Source organism: Eutrigla gurnardus (assembly GCF_963514095.1).
Source record: "Eutrigla gurnardus genome assembly, chromosome: 11".
NCBI classification, from domain to species: Eukaryota; Metazoa; Chordata; class Actinopteri; order Perciformes; family Triglidae; genus Eutrigla; species Eutrigla gurnardus.
This window is the reverse complement of record NC_139925.1, coordinates 18271278-18286597: the sequence shown is the minus strand read 5'-3', so window position 1 is coordinate 18286597 and position 15320 is coordinate 18271278. Positions and strand designations below refer to the sequence as shown.

Here is a 15320-nt window from a genome sequence, read left to right as displayed (position 1 = left end):
AACAACTATGTGGTATATAGTCTTAGTGATCCTAAACAGCAACAAGGTAACTAAGGAGTTTTGGTTTCAAGCGGAATGTTCTTCCATGGTCAAATCGGTCACGTGACCTCTTGTGCCTCACATTGCTGAAGACCAGACTGAAGGGAAAAAGTCCCCAAAACAAGCATTTCAAGCTGGCTAGGCGTGTGTGCCTTACAGTCTGACCATCTCCCATACAGGTCCGGGCTTCGCCATCTTTTCCGTCATCCAGCTGCTGCTGCCTGTGATGTCACTGTGGCTGCAGCGTAGCCACGGCGACCATTCCTACTGGGATGTGGCGGCTGCAAACTTCAAACACGCCATCGGCCTGTGCTGCGAGCTGGTGGTGGAGCACATCAACAGTTTCATACACTCCGGTGAGACACACAATTTCACATCGCTTTCCTATTTTGCAGGCAGTATAAGTCGTAAATTGTTCCATTGCCCACCTGCAGCAGGAAGTGTGACCAGAGTTTTGTTGTGAAAAGAACGACAATCGGCAGAGAGTTTATGATGAAACGCGTCAGAGAGCTCATTGTTCTTGAAATACTAAATGGTTAAAAATAAATATAAACCCCAAGCTAATTGCCCCCGTTTCGACTAACTTATCGAGACAAGCACTAGATGTTTGCAGTGCTAAGCCTTCCTTTTAATAGGTCAGAAGCTCCCTAATGCTCCAAAATTGTGAAACTCATTTGAAACCTTCAGTTCATGCAACTGTGATTTGTCATTCCACGCTGCAGATTATGCCCACTTTAGTAGGATTTACTAAGTGTTTTATGATCATTTCCTCAGTAGATTCTAGTCGATTACAGAAGGAAATGACCATTCACTTCTAACCTCAGAAACGAGCATCATGTCATAACATGTTGTGACCTGAAGGTGGATTTTCACAGATGTGATGTTGTTATTGTTTGCCGTGTGTACAATGTGTATTTGTGCACTAAAGTAAAGTAGAGCATGATGGATGCCTTGTTATTCCACTGCCCTCCTCTTTACTCAGATTAAACGGTGGCCGCTCCATCTCTCTCTCCCGTGTGCTGACGGGCGATGACGTGTTGGTGTGACTGTTTGTGTGCTTCTGCCTTCCCTTAATGCAGATATTGGTTACGAGTCTCTGATCAACCTGATGTTGAAGGATCTCTTCAAGCTTCTTGTGGCTTGTGTGTCTGAGCCTGCAGAGACCATTTCCAGAGTGGGCTGCTCCTGCATCAGGTGAATGCTTAATAATACTGACACTGGCACGGATCACTTTCTCAGTGCCGATTTTGTTTTTTAACTTCTTCCTATCCCTTTTGAACATGAACTATATTATTTTGAGTCATGTATTTATTACTTAGGATTCTGAGGATCCCATTTGCTTGTTTTTCTTTCTTTTCTTTGCTTTCCTTTTTACTGCTCATACGCTTTATTTAGTTATTATTATTATTATTATTATTATTATTATTATTATTATTATTATTATTATTATTATTATTTTATTTTATAATATGTTCAATAAAGAATTAAAAAAAAAAAAATCTAACCACTGCTGTCTGTCTCCAGGTATATTCTGGTCACAGTGGGTCCAGTGTTCACAGAAGAAATGTGGAGGTTGGCCTGCTGTGCTCTGCAGGACGCTTTCTCTGCTACGTTAGAGCCTGTCAAGGTACACACACACACACACACACACACACACACACACACACACACACACACACACACACACACACACACACACACACACACACACTTCAAACTGCATGCAGATACCAAGGTGTGTAGACATAAAATGTTGTTGTAGACAATATGTTGTAGGAATGTAGACAATATGGAGGAATATGCCGATAAGAAAATGAAAACACGTGGAAACACGCAACTGGACAGTCCACTTTAGTAAACCACATAATCCATCCACAATCTGAAGCTGCTGGTTTTGACAGAAGTAATCTGAAAGCCTTTGCCGTTAATACTGTCAACACTCCACGTTAAGCTTGATAACCCCATTTAACATCGCACACACCGACAGCTGTTGGCACAAACCTGGTTTTCTCTCCGGTGAACTTGAACTGGAAAGAAAATGCTGCTTTCAAGCGTTCATACTTTCTGTGGTTAATCCAAATCCATGTCTCATGACTTCAGCTGGAAGTTTAACAAGCTACAGTTGCCACCGGGACAAAGATCACGGAACCAACATCAATGCTATTTTTCCACATTGACGTACTTCATAATAAAAACAACATTTTGCCTAAATAATTGTTTGGTTTTTATTGATTATTTTGAAAAAAAATCAAACCTGATTTTCCATATAATAATAATAATAATAATAATAATAATAATAATAATAATCATTATTATTATAATAAGAAAGATAATTATTATACATATATAATTGAATGCATTGCACTCAAAAGGGTTACATTTGAATTTTAATTCCTGTTAATGTTGTGGATTTGTTTGAACAAAGTTGCTGATGTAAACGGATTTCTATGGATTCGTTTGTTCCATTTTGTTTTACAAAAGCAATGTTTAAGTGAGGCCTGATGTTGCTTCACACATAAAATGATCCCAGTCACGTCCACAGTGAGGCGTGCGGCTTTTTAATTTAACGCCATGGTCTCGTTATCAGGACTGGAAAGGTTGGATCGGCGCCTCCTTAGTGTTCATTTGTTAATGACGTTGCTGTCTGCTTTGTTTTGGTACCGTGAGAGATCACAGATTTAGAGAGCGCAGCCTCAGCTCCAATCCAACCCACATTTCAGCCACAGCAGCTCCTAAGTGTGTGTGTGTGTGTGTGTGTGTGTGAGAGTGTGTGAGTGTGTGAGAGTGTGTGAGTGTGTGTGTGTGTGTGTGTGTGTGTCGGTGTGTGTGTGTCGGTGGATGTTATGTGTGTTTCAGTTCTATGGCAGCTGACTGCAGCTAAGCAGCTTTACAGCTTAGAGCCACATCTGTGTGTGTGTGTGTGTGTGTGTGTGTGTGTGTGTGTGTGTGTGTGTGTGTGTGTGTGTGTGTGTGTGTGTGTGTGTTGTTTCAGGGAGAGAGTTAATGATGATGATGATGATGATGATGATGATGATGATGATGATCTTCTTACTGCCAATGACAGATTTTCTTTGCTGTCCTTAACAAGTGTCCAAAGAAAAGAAGTGAGAAGGAATGTGGTGCTCTTGTTTCATTCCTTCTTCTTGGTGAAGCAGTTTGTGGAGGAATTTATCTCACAGAACTGAGTCAAAACTCTATTAAAAAACTCTGTTTGTGTTTATCTCTACAATACGTCAGGAGTTTGGGCGGATTACATCTCTGTTTGATATTAAAAAAACATCTTAACATATAGCTTAACATGCTCTTATCCACATTGGCAGACATGCAGTGATTTTGTTTGTTTTTTGTGACTGTGTTGCATGTTGGGCCTGACTTATGGCTGACTTTGGCTTATGTGGCACATCATATTTATTATGGCTGCTTATAAAAGAGCTCCTGTCATCCAGACGCTCCTACAGCTGCAATTCCATAGTGAATTGTAACTTTGAGTGGTTTTCATGTTGTGTATGTGCGTAGGTACAGTATATGACATTACATTTAGTTACTTTTCTTGCTTTTTGATGCATTCTTGGTGGGTTTAACTTAGATGTTCTGATGGAAAGATGTCATATGAATACACTGTTAGCTCCACAATAGCTGGTTGGAATATTTGAGATCAAAAGTACTTTTGGATTTCTAAAGATTATTATTCAGGGGGAGCCCCCCTTCTTCAAACACCTATAAAGTCTATTAATCCCTGCTCTGCGCTGTATGTCCATTGATCATACTCAGAGTAAAGACTCATTGTGTTTATTTCTTGGTGTCTAATAAACCATATCAGTTATCCTGTCAAGAGTATTTTAAATTCTTAGAGCTGCTGCATCAATGAAAAATGGAGATATGGACAAGCGTGGATTTTCTGGGGGAATATAGGTACTAAAATAAATGAAAGTGTAAATGAAATTACTCATCTAAGTGAATGTGGAGTTTGAAGGAATCTGGCAGCCTTTAAAGTAAAGCTTAGTCCTTAACATGTAGCTTATGCTTTCAGACACGGCAACACGTGACCTTTCACTGGGTTTATAGAAAAGCTGATTTTTTTTATAATCACTGCATTCGGGTCACATCCGATATAATATAATATATATACTGTATTTAACTATATAATACTTGATGTTCATCAAAGTGTAAATCTGCATTTTTTTCAGTTAAGTGTTGGATCATCAGCTTTCACCATTCTAGCAGAGACTGTTACAGTAATAATAACAGTATTCATGTACTATGAGAACAGGGGTTTGCACCGAGCCTCATCATCATCCACCAGTCGTCCCAGCAATAAGGCCCTCTGTTTATTACATGTATTAGCATCCAACTGATGCAGGAGGACGTGCATGTTGACGTCTCTCTCTGTGTCTCTCTGTAGAACCTTCTGGCATGCTTTCATAGCGGTTCAGACAGCTTTTCTGGAGACGCCTGCGAGGTGAAGGTGGCGGCTCCGTCCCACTCGCCTTCAGCTGAGGCCGAGTACTGGAGGATCAAAGCGATGGCTCAGCAGGTCAGCAGTTTGACTTAATCACCACATGGTGACCATGACAGATGATTTCCATGCCTTAGAGTGGGACAGTGAAGAGGTACTGACGTACCCCCTTTGTGTCCCAGGTCTTTATGTTGGACACCCAGTGTTCTCCAAAGACGCCCAACAACAAGGAGGGCTTCGAGCACGCTCAGTCCTGCGTTCTCATTATCGAGCTTCCAGCGGACCAGCAGTCCAACGGACACACTCAGAAGAGGTGGACGACACTAATGCACACACAGAAGCATGTTTGGCTCCACATGCCATGGATTAACTGACATTGTTTCATTTACTAACATCACATTGATGCTAAAACTACATCCCTCTGTCGCTGAACCTCGAAATCCATTCTAACCCAAAGTCGAACCGACAAGAAGCATGTTGGTGTTGTGTTACTGACCTTGTTGTTTTTCATTTTGGTGAAGATGAAAGTACCAATTATCCAATTAGATAATGCAATCTCTTACTTTGTGAAAGTTATTTTATTGCCTTTTGGGTACCAGCTTATTTCCTACTGAAAAGCCAAGATTTCAGCAGCTGCCCTCAACACAAGATGAAACATTTGTGCTTCTTCTCTCGCCTTCTGTGTATTTTTCCAGTCTGTATTTTGTATTGCCTTTGTGGTCCACTGACTAAACGTGTCCAACTCTAATAAATTCTCTGCTGGCACTTTCTGCTGCTTCCCCCTAACGTTGTTATGTATGCCAGCCTCCTCCATCGCTGAGTTCATCTGCTGCGATGGAGGAGTTCTGCACCGCAACTTGACAGCATGTTTGTTTGGGTGAATGCTTGCTCGTTGGAAAGCTGCGTCACCAGCGCGGCTATGTAGTTACTGACGTCATCACCACAGTAACCCACGCAGATAGGACGGAGGTGTCTGGACTGCAAAGATTATACTTTAAAAAACATGATTGGAAACTGAAATGCAGCCAAATTAATGTAAATCTAACCCTCACCAACTTTCTTTGCTTATCTCTCTGCTGCTGTGGTTTCAGGAAAATTGGGTAAGGCTGTTTTCGGTGCTTGTCTGTTTGAACACTATCGACGATGTGCATGTACAGTATGACTCTGCATGGATTCTATGTTCTGACAACACAGCCTGTTATGTGTTTAATGTGGACATTCACACCACTCTAATCATACCAATATGACACATTGTACAGTTCCCCGTAGTTTATCTGCATATTGTGGTTGAAAAATCAGGAGGGGGCGGTCCTAGCTGAGTCGTGTGTCACACGTAGCTTCCTGTCCACTGCATGACACATGAGTCCTGTTGAGCCTTTATTTTGTCAATATGTAATGTTTAACCAATCATGCAGGTCAGTAAGTAACAAATATGGCTACAAGATTTACACAAGATTCTGCATTCCACTTATATACAGTCAAGAAAAAAGATTGTCATCCGCAAACACAGTTCCACTTCCAGTGTTTCCCTTATCTGTTACAAATAAGCCTGGTTTCACTTGTCCAACAACAAGTAATGAGGTCTTTTGTCATTCAAGTTTTTTTTAGTTTTTTGACTATTTTGTTCTTTAGAAATGATATGTAAAATGCTGTACTGAAGTCACAATACAGTAGCCATTAAATCACAGCCTAGTTATAATAGAACGTTGTTTATTTCTTACATAAGGGAAGAGAAGTCCTTTTAATTAATTTAAAAACTCCCGGTTTCTGAATCCTGCAGGATCCCGTTCCGGACCATCGTGGTGAGTCTGTTGTCCCACCAGGTCCTGCTCCAAAACCTCTATGACATTCTGCTGGAGGAGTTCGTCAAGCAGCCCGACCCAAACGAAAAAGTCACACCTGTGACCTCTGACCCCAGCCGAGCCACAGCAGGCTTCCTGCGCTACATTTCCATGACTAACTTGGCCATAATCCTGGATCTGCTGCTGGACTCTTACAGGTTACTGCAACAAGAAAGTCAGATATATATGCAGATGACAGTGTCCTCTGGATCTGAAATCCTAATTGTTTCAAGAAGTAAAATAATAATAATAGTAATGTGTATCAGCTTTTCCCTCGGCTTACTTATCTCTGCATCTCTTCTCCTGCAGGACAGCGCGGGACTTTGACACTCGTCCGGGTCTGAAGTACCTGCTGATGAAGGTGTCTGGTGTTTGTGGAGCGGCTAATCTTTACCGTCAGTCTGCCATGAGCTTTAACCTGTACTTCCAGGCCCTGCTGTGTGCCACGCTGAGCCAATCTGACACCATGACCGCACAGCAGGTAGAAACTAATCATCAAAACTCAGTTTCTCAGTTGTTTTTATTCAATGTCAAAATCGTACTTTTTTCTTTAAAGCTGCACAAATAGATTTTATGTTGACGAAGGATTTTTGTGAAACTCGTTTCACTTGAGCTTTTCAGTTTTCAGCTCATTGTTTTAGTTTTACAGCATAAATATTTAACTTAATAAGACAGATTCACTTCATGCTACCTACTCAGCTCTCAGACAAACAAAGGTAGAGACTAAATTGATGATTTCCCCATTTCAAAAGAGATGCATTTCTTAGAAGGTGGTGGAGACCAAAACAGAGCTAAAGGAAGTGAATATTGTTAGCTTTACTGTATAAGGAGCTCTTCAGCTCAAAAAATCTTTCAAGCAGCTTTATGTTAGTTTTCAGTTTACTTTGCTATCTTTAATTATTTAGTTTCTATTTCTGTTTTTGTTGTTGTATGTTTAGTTCCAGATTTTTTATGTATTTTTTTGGTTGGTATAATTAAGTTCAGAGCAGGTATGTTTATGTTTGGAATTAAACTTGATTAATTCATTAAGTTTATTAGGTTATTAGGTTTTGTGTCCTAATCTGCACACCTTAGCAACCAGTTGGCATCCACCTACTACAGACATCACAATCACACATTAACATCAACCACCTAGGAACATTGTGATAACCGCTAACAAGTTATTATTATTATTATCAAAACTCCGTTTGACATTTAAACACTTTGTCGTATTTAGGTGAAGAGGATGCTGTATGAGGAAGAGGAGGGGAGCTCTGACTCTTCTCACCCTGGCTCTGCTTCCTCAGAGGACGAAGATATCTTTGAAGAAACAGCACAAGTGATGAGCACACGCACTCACACACACAAACTACATGTATAAGGAATAATGAGTGTAAATAAATAAATCAAAGAAGGTCAAAGCCAAGGTCATGGCAAATGTAAAAGAGTGGCCTGGACTAGTCTTTTCCATTAGTTATGTCCTATTTAGTTTTCTCCAGTTTATTGAGCTCAGGGTTTCCTTGAGATAAATCACTAAGATGGAAACATCAAAATCAAATCATCCACTTGACTCTGCATCTTCTCCTGGCAGGTCAGCCCCCCTCGTGGCCGGGAGAAACGTTATCACTGGCGAGCCCCCATCCCATCGCTCAGCGTTCAGCCTCTGAGCAGTGCCGACTGGGCGTGGCTGGTCAAACGCCTCTACAAGCTGTGCATGGATCTGTGCAACAGCTACATCCAAATGCATCGTGACCAGGAGAGTACGCTGGAGGAGATGGCGCTGCAGAGGGGAGGAGTGGGAGGAGATCACGTCTTCTTCCTGCCTCTCTTCCAGTCCGAGACCTCCACCCCGACATCGGCAAGCGGGCTGTCGGCGAGGGGGACGCCATCAGAGGAGGGCAGCTACAGGTGTCAGGCAGCGGACAGCACGACATCACCAGGAGACACGCCCACACCCAGCCCAGGAGTCAGGTCTGACTTAAGATGTGATGTGGTGGTTACACATTCTATGTCATACCTTTGACAGAACATTTGACAGGCCTCAGTTTTAGTTAACACAGCGTTTCCTCTCTCTTCCCAGCTGCACAGGCAGTCTGCCCCACCACTTCCGGACCGAAGGCGAGCGAAGGGACTCCTGCATCACGGCAAGCTCTGTAGGAGGAACCCCTGGCAGCGCCGCACCAGGAAGGAGAAAGGAATGGTGGGAAAGCGCCGGGAACAAACTGTACACCATCGCCACAGACAAAACCATAAGCAAGCTGATGATGGAGTACAAACGCAGGAAACAGCAGCAGCAGCCGCAGCAGCAGAGCCACGTCAACCTGTTCATGAAGGAGCAGGGCCGGGGGGCGGCAGGAGGAGGGGGCGGGGAGAGGAGAGGCCCCGTGGAGCCACAAAGGCCCCTGCAGAGGCCCCAACATCTGGTAGACCAGCAGGGTCCGCCCTTGAGGCACTCAGTCAGTGCGGGACCTGAGGTTCTGAGGCAGGAGAAGAGACCACGGTCGGGGTCCACCATCAGTTCCCACAGCATCTCACTGAGGGACTCTGAGGCTCAGATCCAGGTACAGATACCATTTAGCTAGAAACATAATCGTTCAGAAACCTAAGTCGAGTTGTTAGGTGGCTTGGGGAAATAACATTTTGATACTAAAACATGCATACTTTGGATTTGAATACACAAGGAAAACCACTGGGAAGTTGGATTAAAATGATGCTAATAATGTAGGAAAAGTTCCACTTCGTGCGTCTCTTGTTTATAGTCAAGCAAACGTGGAAGAAAACCTTCTGCTTGTGTATTGAGCTTTGTTGACATTGTTTCTCTCTCCTTGCAGGCGTGGACCAACATGGTCTTGACGCTCCTCAATCAGGTCCTCCTCCTGTCAGATTCCTCGTTCCTGGCGCTCCAGCCAGCACTCTACCCCTGCCTCAGCCAGCTCTCCTGCCACGTGACCGACGGCCGTGTCCGCCAGGCGCTGCGTGAGTGGCTGGGTCGCGTCGGCAGACTCTATGACATCATCGTGTGACATTGCGGCAAAGAAAGAGCAGGCAACGGACGAGGAGCACAGTCTGTCGTTCAGTGAAGGAGGTAAACGGAGAAAGGATGATTTAGAGTGGTTTGATGCCGTAGTGTTGCGGCAATGTTGCGTGTTGTAGATTGATGAAGGGCTTGATTGGCGGATGATACAATGCAAAGACAGTGTGACATCACAATGTCACAATGTAAAAGACTGGTGGAACAAGCTGGACTGATGGTCAGTATTCAGATGTTACCATTGTGGCACAAGAACAGGGAGGACACTGGCAAACATCTTGTGACATTAAAGGACTAGTGTGTAGGATTTAGTGGCATCTAGTGGTGAGGTTGAAGATTGCAACCAACTGGATACTTCTCCGCTCCGGCCTCCCTTTCCAACACTAAAGAACAATGAGCTGCCGGCTGCAAAACCGGCTCAATTACCATGGTTTCAGAAGTGTGTCGCAGCACTACAGTGGCATTCAGGTAACGTAAAAATGCGGTTTGGTTTGTCGTGCTACTATAGAAACGTGGTGGTGCAACATGGCCGACTCCGTGAAGAGGATCTGCTTGCTATGTAAATATATAGGGCTTGTATTAATCAGAAAACGCAATGATGATGATGATGATGATGATGACGATGGTGATGGTGATCATTATACCATAATGAAAACATAATTACAAATCAATTTTTGCTAAAAAAAAAAAATCCCCAAAGTCCTACACACTGGCCCTTTAAGTTGGAGGATTTGCTTGACAAGGATGACAAGAATGAGGGATTTAGTTTGTTTATTAAGGAATCTTTGTGTGTCCAGGAAATGCTTTTGAAAAGTGAATGTGCCAGTTCTGCCTCTTCACACACACACACACACACACACACACACACACACACACACACACACACACACACACACACACACACGCACACACACACACACACACTGTGTCAAAGCTTTTAAATATAATTTGCTCATATTTTACCACAGTATTGTCATATTGTCACAATGTGCTTCCACCAAGGTGATAAATAATTACATTTAATTATTGCTTCATCCTCAAGTGGATGCAGACATTAATGTGCACATATGCAATGAATTATGATTATTGTCATGTTTACTCACATACTTTTTAAAGGTACCCTGTGGAGTTTTCTTGTAAACCAACACAGCTATATTAACATGCAGAGCAGTTTCTCTGCACACTACTGTTGACTTTTGACATATATGATAATGCTGTTTATCTGTCCAGTTGATGTTTCAGCTGTTCAAAATCTGCTTGTTTTTTGGCTTCCATATGTGAAAGTGCTAGTTGATATTCAAACAAAAAAGGAAACTCGCTCATCAAAACGTTGATCCGTAGCACCACAAGTGATGGTAAACTCCACTTCAGGGTACCTTTTTAAGGAAAGGGTGTTTTTTTGTTTTGTTTTTTTTCTTTTTACAACCTGGTGATTTTCAGCTCTGTTTTGGTCAATATTACAAGGATATGAGAATGATTGTGAATTACAATAACAACTCGACGGATGATGCGAAGAAGAACAATCTGTGAAGCAGGACAATCTTAACAGCTCATCTGTGAGAAATGATCACTCCCACCAAAAATCCAGTCAAAATTAGGTCAAGTCAAAAAACGATTTATTTCTGCAGAATCCGAGAGGGAGGTCCGTTACATCCGGTGGAGACGGGTTTTGCATTTGATCCGATTGTTTACGAGTGTTTGTGTTTGCCGTGTGTTTTCTATATCCAGCTTTAAAAACTGTGCCGTTTCAACTGAATGTCTTTATTTATTATTCACTCTTAATCTTCTGAAATGATTAATTTACCAAATTGAAGAAATTAAGTATTTATTTTAACCAAATTACATAAACAATACGTGTTTTAATGTTGAATGCCTATAATATACAACGCTTTATTTTTCGCTGTTTATGTGTGTACATGTATTTATGTAAATGCTTTAAGATATTTACCGTGCCATAGAGCATTTTCTGTTTTTTGAGAATTATTTTTCATATTTCATGCAACTTTTACACATTTGGCTAATAATTATATTTATTTCTCTGTTTTGAATATATAGATTAATCTTTCAGGTATAAAATGTCAGAAAATAGTAAAAAAAACAAAAAAACATCCGAATTTCACAGAGCCCAAGGTGATATCTTCAGATATCTTCTACAACAAAGATATTTACTTTACAGTGTTATAAGACAGAAATAAGTTACACATTTTTACATATGGGAAGAGGATATTTTTTTGTTAACTGGTTATTTGGGGGTTAGGGTTAGCTGGTTATTTGTCATTTCTCAAGCAAAAGTACCAAACTGCTGGTTGGATTCATGACATCTCATGTGGACATTCTAATTCTCATTTTTGATGACAACATTTAAGGCAGGCAGATTTCCATGAAATTTATCGAGTAGATTCTTGCTCCACAGAGGAAGAACCCCTCACATTTCAATGAATGTGACCTTACCGAACGTGATCTGATCAGCATTAATCTGCAGTCTCATTCTAATGAAGTGATCAAAGAAGAGAGAAAGAAAGCAAACTTCAAGTGTAAAACTGATATGAATATCTGTACACAACAGATACATTGGTTACAAACCACACTGTAACAATAACAACCAGCAGAATGAGCCGAGTCTGTTCTGACCTCCATTCATGTGACTGTGCATTTTAGGACAGATTATGACTGAACGAATAGAAGAGCGTGTTGAATTGATGCTAACTTCAGCCGCTCGGACCATATTGAGGGCAGGCAGGCAGGTCGGGAGGGAAGCTTTTTACTCTTCTTTTTTTCACCCAGTTTGTCAACATCCTTTCATGCGTCACTCTCTCTCTTCACCGACTTCCTCACTTCCTCTTTACTGTCACATATGTCCAGCCGTCTGTCTGGATAATGCAGCTCCAAACCACCTCATTGGCATCTAAATGCACATGACCAGAGCTTGTGCCGTTATACAGCACTTCTTTCAGGTTACCCTTCACCACCATCTTTGTTACACTTAGTAACATCCAATACATAGTGTGTCAAATACAGTATGACAAAAATACCAGGATGTTCATACTGCATCCAGTTGCATTTCACAGTATGCAAGCCAGGATGTTTTTCTAGGTATTCTGACCCACAATCCTCTCCCCGGCCGAAGCTGTGTCACATCGACTGAGCGGCCATGCAAAGACCGCTTATATCGGATATATGAGCAAGAGGGTCGAAGTTCAAGGCACAATGTTATGATGGTGTTGTATGACCCAATTGAAGGGATACTTTATGCAACAGCACATAGTTTGTGAGGGCAGCTGCAGTACGTAAGGGAAGCATATAAACTATAACTTTTTTGTCTTAATAATATAAAATAATTAAAAAATTGAAATCACAACCTCGGTTATCTCTGTTTAGCACCTCCTAGCAGCCATCAGATGGACTGCTTGTTATGGAACCTGAGAGTTGACTTCCTCATTCAGCATCGCTTCTTACCTTTTGGAACATATTACAGAAGACATTTGCTTTACAACTTGAGGAAGTTTTGCACATTATTGTGTGCAGGTTTGACTCACCTGTAACTGGACCATCTGCTCTCTGATGTCAGGTTTTATTTCAACAGGTGGATGGCAAAGTTTCAATTCATTCAACTAGTTCATCACAAAATAATTGTGTGATATACTTGTGGCAAAAGCTATCACAGTAAATGCAAAAAAAAAACTGGGCCCTGGATTATTTAACCATAGTGACAAATAAATGTAAGTGCTGTTAAGATGCTCTTTTAAGATTGACCACAGAGGTGTTTTTATGTGTTATGTACTTGTATTTCCTTTTCCCTCTTGAACCCACAGCCTTGCTGCCACACTGAAGTAACATTCAATAACTTAATGTCAGACAATGCCAGGATGAAAAACCTTGGCCCAATTCCTATCGGAAATCTATCTTGCACATTTGCCCTCAGAAAGTAGTCCAATAATCGACCAACGGCATTAGCGTGTCTCGCCTCTGTCCTGTCCCGGCTCTGCTGTCTCTCAGCCCCTCCCAGTGTCCCTGACCCGTCCCCATTTGTCCTCATTCCCTGCTGTTTGAGGGCGAGCAGCAAGTGGACAGATGTTGTCAGCCATCAGTGTGATCAGCGGCAGTGAAGGGAAGGATTTAGTTGGTGTTAAGTCCGTGCCAGCATTTCCATCTAAAAAAAGCAGTCGACTAATGTGCCGGTGTCATGCAACGACAGTTTGCGGCCATTTCTGCTCCGCTTGGTTTTCATTCAGTCACTCGCTGTGATGGCCGTCCTGCTTTCAGTTGCTGCTTGTGTGTCTTCTTATGTTCAAGATGAGGCTTTTCCGTCTGCACGTTGGAGTTGCATGTGCATTCGACATGCAGCGCAGAGATTAAGATGAGAGATTAAATCATGAATGTAGAAGTTGTGGCACGCTGAAGATCATCACATGTGCAAACTTCATCTGCACTCTAAGCAGATTTGATGAACTTGGGTAGAGTTCAATACTGATAAGAAGCTCCAAATCCTTCCATTGTCATGAGTCCCATCATCAGAAAGATTTGACCACAACGTCTAAAATTTTAAGCTCTTATTGCTTTCTGGTCCGCTAATGTAAATGCTCCTTCTTTTGTCCTTTTTGCAGGCAAGCTGTAATCGCATTTCTACTAATAATTTACAGTAAAAATCATCTACAGTTTAGTGTGCAGGCGAGGGATTATTGGGACTCTGAACAGATTGAAGGCAGTGACCTAGTATACTTGCTTTGCTCAGAGCTCAGACAGATTGCTAGTGTATCTTAAAAAAGACGAACTTGCGGACCAATTTTATGAAAAAAAAGGAGAAATCTTCACTTGAAGAGGTTTCACTTTTAAATAGACCACTGTACTAGTTTTTGGAGAAAAGAGCAGGTGGGTGAATCATTTGGCTGATTGGTAGTTTGGTTTGCAGGGAGGCTGGACGTCTGAGGGCGTGGGAGTGAAAGCAAAACAGCTTTAACACATTGTCGTGTCATCTGACAGCGACAGAGAAAGTAGGCTGTATATGACCCAGACATCTGACATAGTTCCTAAAGTGGAAGATCACGTGACGGAGAACATATAGGACCAGAGAAATATCTGCATTTTTTTTCAAATTGGCATGTGAAGACTTAACGAGTCGTTAGACATTCTGTGTTTGAAACCAAGGACTAAAAGTCAGGATGTCTCACCCTGTGATGCTTTAATTTTGACCATCGTTTTTAAAATGTGTCTCTCACCATCCGGCCTTACCCGCCAGATGGTTCGTTACACAGAGCCCTCTGAGAAGAAACTGGACAGGCACATGATTGGATGAACCATCCGTCAATCGAAGCTAGTTGTTCTCCGCTCTTCTTTCAATGAAGGAATCCAGTTCTGATATAACTGCTACTGCAGCTTCAACACTTACCTCTTCAGGAGCCGCTATTGCTGTTTTGAACAAACGGTCGCCTCCCCGAGTCATCTCACATACACCTATGCCACGGCTGTCTCCTCGCGGGATGCTGATTGGTCTGTGATCTCGTGACATCACAAGAATCCAGATGCCGTGAAAAGTTACAGTCCACCTTTATGGTTTATAATGACACTCCAAGTCACTTCAAACTGAACTCTGAATAGAAAATGAACTGAATTTGTGTGTTCAGATATATGTGTGTTTTCAGTTATAACGTGGTACGTATCCAGGTAAAGTAGGTGCGCTTGTTTGCTCATAACTGGCTGTTATGTTTCTACATTGCTGTGCTTCATTCCTTTCTCTCCTGTTACATCTGCTTAGTTATTTTATTTTTCGACTGCAACTTCGTTAAAATAATAAAACTGAATCTTGAGCTCTGCCTGCTGCACTTGAACCACACGATTGTTGACCTTCATACAGTTAATTAAGTGTAAGCTCTTCACTCCAAAAACAAGATTTTAATGTACATGTGGACCAGACGACTTGGACAAAGTGGAGTATTTAATTGCAAACGTATTGCAAAGTGTTTGTGTCCTTTTTGAA

General features: G+C 41.8%; 1 protein-coding gene across 1 annotated transcript in view; it reads left to right on the top strand.

Moving 5' to 3' along the window:
- Window positions 1-11244, top strand: part of arfgef3 (ARFGEF family member 3) — a 49189-nt gene extending 37945 nt beyond the window's left edge. The window contains exons 26-36 of the mRNA XM_084020928.1: window positions 219-395; window positions 1119-1233; window positions 1564-1666; window positions 4442-4573; window positions 4678-4808; window positions 6276-6494; window positions 6646-6817; window positions 7553-7654; window positions 7907-8286; window positions 8396-8876; window positions 9147-11244. Of these exons, the coding sequence (XP_083877054.1) occupies window positions 219-395; window positions 1119-1233; window positions 1564-1666; window positions 4442-4573; window positions 4678-4808; window positions 6276-6494; window positions 6646-6817; window positions 7553-7654; window positions 7907-8286; window positions 8396-8876; window positions 9147-9338 (2204 nt within the window). The 3' untranslated portion in view covers window positions 9339-11244. The remainder of the gene's footprint in view (window positions 1-218; window positions 396-1118; window positions 1234-1563; window positions 1667-4441; window positions 4574-4677; window positions 4809-6275; window positions 6495-6645; window positions 6818-7552; window positions 7655-7906; window positions 8287-8395; window positions 8877-9146) is intronic.
- The last annotated feature ends 4076 nt before the right edge of the window (window positions 11245-15320 follow it).